The sequence below is a fragment of the Leptidea sinapis genome, chromosome 10 (assembly GCF_905404315.1).
Source record: "Leptidea sinapis chromosome 10, ilLepSina1.1, whole genome shotgun sequence".
In the NCBI taxonomy this organism is placed as follows: domain Eukaryota; kingdom Metazoa; phylum Arthropoda; class Insecta; order Lepidoptera; family Pieridae; genus Leptidea; species Leptidea sinapis.
This window is the reverse complement of record NC_066274.1, coordinates 7601272-7608687: the sequence shown is the minus strand read 5'-3', so window position 1 is coordinate 7608687 and position 7416 is coordinate 7601272. Positions and strand designations below refer to the sequence as shown.

Sequence of the window (7416 nt, the reverse complement as noted above, 5' to 3'; positions counted from 1 at the left end):
ACTTAATTTTTTATCCAAACTGTAAGTTTTCCAAAAATTGTAAAATAAAATAACAATAAAATAAATTATTATATACCAATTCTTTGATTATGTGGTTTAATAATAGTCTTCAGATAAACGTATTATAAGTCGCCGCCTAGTCTTATTATTGAATGCGATAAAGGTCAAATGAAGAATCATAAAAAGTGAGTCAAAATCATATTGCAAACGACGAGAAGGTCAAGACAATTCTCATACAAGGTAATATATTATATTCCTAAATATAGCGCAAGATATTCATACATTCGATATAATATGATCAAATATACTCCTTATACATTATGGTATGGTTTTATTTAAAAAAAAACTTTTACACATATATTTTATTTTAAATTTATAAGTCTAGATGGAGCCTCTAGCTGCTAGACACAACCGATCAAAACAGGCCAGGTTTATTACTTTAGTGTGCGTGACAAGCTACGTCATGCACTCGCGATTAGTATGTCAATTTGTGTTAATGCACGCATTGCTATTATATTATATTAATAGAGGTTAACCATCAACCTCAATTTTTTTCGACGTTATTACAGTCTATCTAGACGTAAGGAAATGATCTATGGATAAAAATTATATTAAAACCAACTGTCACGCAACCATCGGTGGAATTATCTTGGCGTAGGAATATGTCCAAAAGATCGTTATACCTAAGTCTAGTATAAATCTAGTATAAAATATACTTAGTTATAATAATAACTTAATATTTAACTTTATTTTTTATTTTAAATAACACTTCAACTCAGTAACCAGTTGATTACGTTGTCCTAACATGTAACGTCCCTTTTGTGTCTTTTCGTTTCTTGGATACCACTCCATTATGTCTAGTAAACCATGCCATTAAAAGAGATAGCTTAGGCACAATCGTCCTAAAGTACGAGTCCATATTAAATATAGATTATTTTCTTTTTTTAAATTTAAATTTAAGATATGATAATATAGAATGAAAGTCAACATATACAATGAGAAATAATGATAATATATTAACAGCCTTTTTTGAAGCTTATTCCGGCCAGGAAATTCATGCAACTCAAAGTGCAAGTTTCACCTATCTTCTTTAGAAAATTAATGCAACGACTGACGTCACCGCGAAAACAAACCATTGGCATCGTGAGAATTAGAACACGTCTTTGCTTAAGACCGAAGAACAATCTATTTATAACGATCACATTACTGTTTACGCTTGGAAAATATTGTGGAAGTAAAAATTTGCTAGGTAACTACTTAGATATATTTTAAAAAATTGACAGTAATTTCAGACGTGCGTTGCTTACCGTAATATTAATGGAAAGTAGCCTCAAATATTATTTAGACTTGTACGTAATCTTGTCTGTTATTATTTAACTTGATTCAAATCAAATTTAGCTTTGTGAACTTAGGTCAATCCGATACACGAACATCATTAAGATTGCGAAGCGGCTACCACACATTGTTCCCTCTAATCTGTGCATCGGCCAATGAATAGGAGCTAAATAATTTATCTGGTATCTTCTGGGCATAATGGCTTGCGTAAAACATGCTTATTTTTCCACGGCTGTTTCCCACAGTGTGTGGTGCAAGCGAGGTGGTGGCCATAGCGATTCAGTCTCTATCGCAGCCTTGCACTAACAAGAACTAGAACTTTCTGAACGCGAAGATTCTCTAGTGTTGTGTGTTGTTTTGTTTGTTTGTTTATTAAGGATGTTAAGTGCGTTATCGGTTTTGTTTCAAGTCAGGAATTTGTGCATAACACGACCAGATGGTAAAATTGTTACAAAATTCTATGATGATTGCATCAACACATTCAATATCACGTGTATTTTATTAATACATACATTTAACTTATCCAATACAATAAAAATATCAAATATCAATGCCTTTATGAACTCTTACTTAAAATCTATTTAACTGCACAATTGTTTACATAAATACAAGATTAGCTGTAGGAAATTTACTACCGCGACTAGCTATTATATATCAATTTATTGTGATAATTTTCGCAAATCTCTGAGTATCGGTACACTCCAAGGTTAAATGCTGGGACCTAACGGAATATTAAAAAATGCTAAGAATATTTAGATATACTCACAAGCATAAATACAGTAGCACTGAAAGGTGATTTAGAAAATATACTATCTGTAGACCGCGGTGCTCGTTCAACTATGACGGTAGGTATAGAATAGTAGAACACATGTCTGCAGTTACCGCTACGATACGCTTAGTAAATTGGCGCTTCTGTTTATTAGGTCGAGTGCACCCACGTCTTCTATAATTTGCATATTATTATGTGTTCATATTATTTAAAAATTGCACGATGAATATTTTTTAATGAAAATAAGGGACGAGACGAGCAGGACGTTCAGCTGATGGTAATTGGTATGCCCTGCCCATTACAATGCAATGCCGCTCAGGATTCTTGAAAATCCCCAAAAATTCTGAGCGGCACTACAAATGCGCTCGTCACCTTGAGACATAAGATGTTAAGTCTAACTGTCCAGTAATTTCACTAGCTACGGCGCCCTTCAGACCGAAACACAGTAATGCAGACACATTACTGCTTCACGGCAGAAATAGGCGTTGTTGTTGTAAAATCTAGCCGGCATCCTGTGCAACGGAGCCTCCTACTGGTTAATCGATGCAAACGCTATATTGCCCAATTTCTCAAAATAATAGAAATACATTGACAGAGGCTGCCTGTAATTCTTATCTTTTTAGATTTAACGTCGGATAGGATTTAATAAGGTCTTAATAAGATCAAATTCAAATATTTTTATTCAAAATAGGATGTGACATCACTTAATGAAAGTCAAAAACTACCACCCATTCCAAACCGAATGCCTCAAACTCAGCGGGCTTTTTTATCGAAAAAATAGGTTTACAAAGTAATATTGTACATTTAAACTTATTATTTAATAGCCTGAGGGCGGTCGCTCCACTCCCTATCTGTGGTATCATTAAGAAAGTCATTTATGTTAGAGTAACCATTATCACACACACGTTTTTTAACAATTCTTTTGAATACCGTAATACTTTTGTTTTGAACATTTTCAGGGATCTTGTTGTACAAGCATATACATCGATCAAGCCCCACAAAAGACTTACTAACTCGACTTAGCCGAGTAGTAGGCATTATAAGTTTATAATTTTGAGTCTATTAGTTTAGTCCTTTGAAGGTTTATTTAGATCATTTTCTTTGGGAAGTGGTAGATAAGGTTTTTTAACATTATCAGCTGCTTACGTAAATTTTTTACTGCCTTACGGCCGTTCCAAATATTAAGTCTATCTCTTACTTGAGATAAAAATCGCTTTTCTGTCTTTTCTGTCCCAACAAACATATCGACGGTAACTGACCTTACCCGTACACACTGTCTGTCAATGGGACGACGTATAGCTTACCAGCGATAGAAGTTTTTATGAAAATTGCAGTTACCGCGACCCAATATAAGGCGATAAGAATGACTTATATATATACCCGTATATTGGGACAGCTTTAGATTATTGACAGCTAATTACTGACAGTAGAAGGTAGTAATTTATCTCTATCTGTAGATAGTATATTGGGAACGGCCGTTACTCGAACAAAAAAGTTTATTTAACTTGTAGTTTCATATGTTATGTTTTTTAAAAAGTATCCACTATAAGTTGCTTCTTATAAATAATACAATGCTAGTGTCATTTATAATGGAATGCAAAAAAAACATAATCTTATATTTATTTACATACATATTATTTTTACATTGCATTAATTGCAGAGCAGTAGATAACCAGTCCATGTTGACCACAAATTAAAATGATTAGGAGCCACTTATCCTTAAAAACAGGTTGCATTGCAAAATTCTTAAATATCTTAGCATTTGACCGAGCTTACCTTATCACAAAACCATAATATTGAAGTTCTATTCGCCGTAGCTTCATAGATCAAGGTGAACATATTTTAACAATCTTATGGAACAACCCAAGCGATTAGTAGAATTACTACAGGTTCAATGAATCGTAATTATAGACTCGGAATTTAATTTGCCATGATATCGCAACTCGCGATTATATTTACATAACGTTAAACGATCGTAAACCAAACACGAATTTAATTCAAATTACATTGTTTAATTGCATTCCACATTAATAGTTACAATTTAATTTTGATAGGTTTGAAATGTATTTAAGATATAACGTTCTTTACTCATTCATCCTTATGTTAATAGATTCTACTACAGATACTTTGTGGAATGTGGAATCAACTGCCACCTATAACAGTATTCCGAATCAAAAACCGACACGACGTAGGGACGTTTAATCTTAAAAAAACGGACTTCTAAAACTAAAAAGTGTGACATAATTTAATAAAAAATATAATTTAATACACCTCATAAGCAAACCTTTCATTATACCTTTCATTTTAATAAAATACTATTATTTGTATGTGCTACCTATTGATCGGTTTTAAATCAGTGCCACGTAAATAATAACATCATTAAATGGCAACAATAAACATGAATTGTCATAAAAAATATTCATAAAATAAAAAATTCTATAAAAAAAAAATGGGACCAAATGGCAACTATTCAGCATCAAACTAAAGAATCACGAAAATCGGATCATAAATATCAGCGTAATCGGTGTACATACATAAAAAAATATCGATCGTATTGAGAACCTCCTCCATTTTAAAGTCGGTTTATTAAAATATACTCCTACCAAACTGACCTCTCATCATCTCATCTCATCTATTCTTGATATGAACGTGCGGCTGGCTTTTATTTTATGTCACGCTAGCCTCTTGCCCGTTAGCCCTCACTTATTTAAAAAGTCCTCGTTAATCTGCCACTTCTATGATATCCCAGTATATCACCTCAAGAGTTCATATGGTCGCAGTTCTACTTCAGCGATTTGCTGTCACGTGTGGGTTGGTCTTCCAGGATTCGGCTCCCACTCCGGTGAAAACAAATTTAACTTACTTGCAATGTATCCAGTTCACAAGATCTTACAACAACTTCAACACCGTTCGTACTTCTACAAATGCATCTTGCAGTACAAGACAAAACGCGTACATTCAATAAATTCGTAATAGAGTTGTCATACATTCAAATCTATACTAATATTATAAAGCTGCAGTGTTTGTTTGTTGGTTTGTTTGAACGCGCTAATCTCTGGTACTACTGGTTCGATTTGAATGATTCTTTCAGTGTTGGGTAGTCCATTTATCGAGAAAGGCTATAGGCTATTGTGCGCTGCAAAAACTATTGACAATAGAACAAAATCATGTACAGGCTATAATATAGGCAATATTTTATTACTTATAAAACTATCACGTGAATTATACTTTATATGGCAAAACAACGTTTGCCGGGTCAGCTAGTACCAACATAAATTACCTAATAAACAATTTAAGTATCCTACAAGATTCTAACGACCGTATAGTGACGCAATAGTTTGTTACTCAAAAATGATGTAACAACTTAATGCAGTAATAGATTAACGCCAGGAAATGTACATCAAAGTGACCTGAGTTATCACAATTCTGCTCATCTGTTGCATTAACGGCACATCAGTTGCATAAAACACCCTGAGATGTTACGCAATATCAAAGCAATATTGTAGTCCATACATGGTATCCATTATTATCTGTGGCGCACGCGCTTTGCTTGAGAATTTTCCCGCGAATGAGTACAAAAAGCGCGGGAACTAAATCAAAACAATAGCAGCCGACATAACGATCCGTACGTTATCTACCGTATGTATTGTCGTTTACAACATAGCGAACGTTCTCATTATTTGTTTTGCTTTAATATTAATTAATGTACTTTATATAAAACCAGTTAAGCGTGGTAAGAAAAGCACACGATGGGTTCCGTACAAGATGCAGGTACTACGTGCTTCGCGTCGTGCGCATGTTAATTGTTTAAGGGTTGTACGAAAATAATGGTCGGCTTATATAAAACTTACAGTAGAAATCCAGCCTTAATACGCTTAATATGCTCATTAATTAAAAAAATTAAACATTCTTTTAAAATGAATTACCTAAATAACAAACATATTATACATTCTTTTTACTATTTCATGAAACAAAGTAAAATAATCCCATATTGATTCCACTCTTAAAGCGATAATTATACTGTCAAAACCTAAAAGGAAATTCTTTACATTCATTCATCAGCTACATTTTGTACATTATTTACACAATCACAGTTTATTGTTACAATTCACACAAACAAACAAACAAAACGCATTCTTCAATCATCATTCAAATTAGCTGTTCATACAGTTCGCCTACTCGCAGTGACAAGAAGACAACAATTTTTTAAAATATCGCAAACTATGCAGCGAAATCTGATTGTGAAGGAACAAGTGATGATATTAGCAAATAATATTGCAAAGCATTAACAGTACTAAATATCACAATGGTGAATGGTAATTACTTAGTATACAGTGATAGACCTTCCTCGGAATCTGAAATCGTAGTCGACCATGTACACACAAGAACTGTTGATCGTAAGGCAAAACGTAAATCGAACCGAACAGCGAATGAACTGCACCGTTCACTAAACCTAGCGCAACTTGATAACGCAACAGACTCCGACAAATACGAGAAGAAATCAACTGGGCCAAGATTAATTCGATATGTACCTACGACCGAAATCGAAGAGAACTATGTCACTGAGAAGTTTGAAACATATGATTTGAAACCTATAGAAGAGCCACCAAAACGGTACACTTTTGCAAAGAAGCCAAAGAATCCAAGTGATGGTTCTATGAATTATGCTTATTCTCGCTCAAGTAGCGGCTGCAGCTCTCCAAATGGCAATCTGCCTACAATATCTGAGCATGGTGAGCAGTACGGGACTTACAGGATCAAGCCGACCAAAACACCATCCACCAACAACGAGCTGGATTACGAATCCAAATTTGATAAATACTTCACCAGGCCGAGGGATATCAAACCGTTCACTATAAAGGTAATGGTGGAACTATTATATTCTAGTGTATAGAATAAATAATATAAATATGAACATAACAATTTGATAAACACGAAGAATTACTGCACACAAAATCGAAACAAATTATTCTCGTAATCTTGCAGATGACAACACAATGTAACGCAGAATGCATCTATTACCCATAGATAATCTATCTGACTCTCAAAACTTTCTCTAAGGTCAAGAGTCAGTGTGATGTCTCGAACCTCGAATGAGAACAGCAAGGCCTTATCGACGCAATAATCCGCATAAATTACCCACATTTATTACATTTAAGAAAAGTTACGACTGTCGCTCCTACGCCGCCGTCGCTTTCGTCCATTTAAATGACATAATAATCATTCTTATAATGTAAATATCACGTAATATTGAAGAAGCTTATGAGCTTTGACGCTTTGATACAAATATAGTCAATTTGCTTTTAGTATAT

The 7416-nt window shown here is 33.9% G+C and overlaps 1 protein-coding gene across 1 annotated transcript; it reads left to right on the top strand.

Annotated features, from left to right (window-relative positions):
• Window positions 1-1647: 1647 nt before the first annotated feature.
• LOC126966637 (uncharacterized) lies at window positions 1648-6998 on the top strand. Its single transcript, XM_050810797.1, has 2 exons — window positions 1648-1774; window positions 6275-6998. The coding sequence occupies exon 2, from the start codon at window positions 6411-6413 to the stop codon at window positions 6996-6998; it is 588 nt and encodes a 195-aa protein (XP_050666754.1). The 5' UTR covers window positions 1648-1774; window positions 6275-6410.
• Window positions 6999-7416: the final 418 nt, after the last annotated feature.

Coding starts and splice junctions, on each gene's coding strand:
- LOC126966637 (XM_050810797.1), top strand. CDS start 6,411: ATGGTGAATGGTAATTACTTAGTATACAGTGATAGACCTTCCTCGGAA.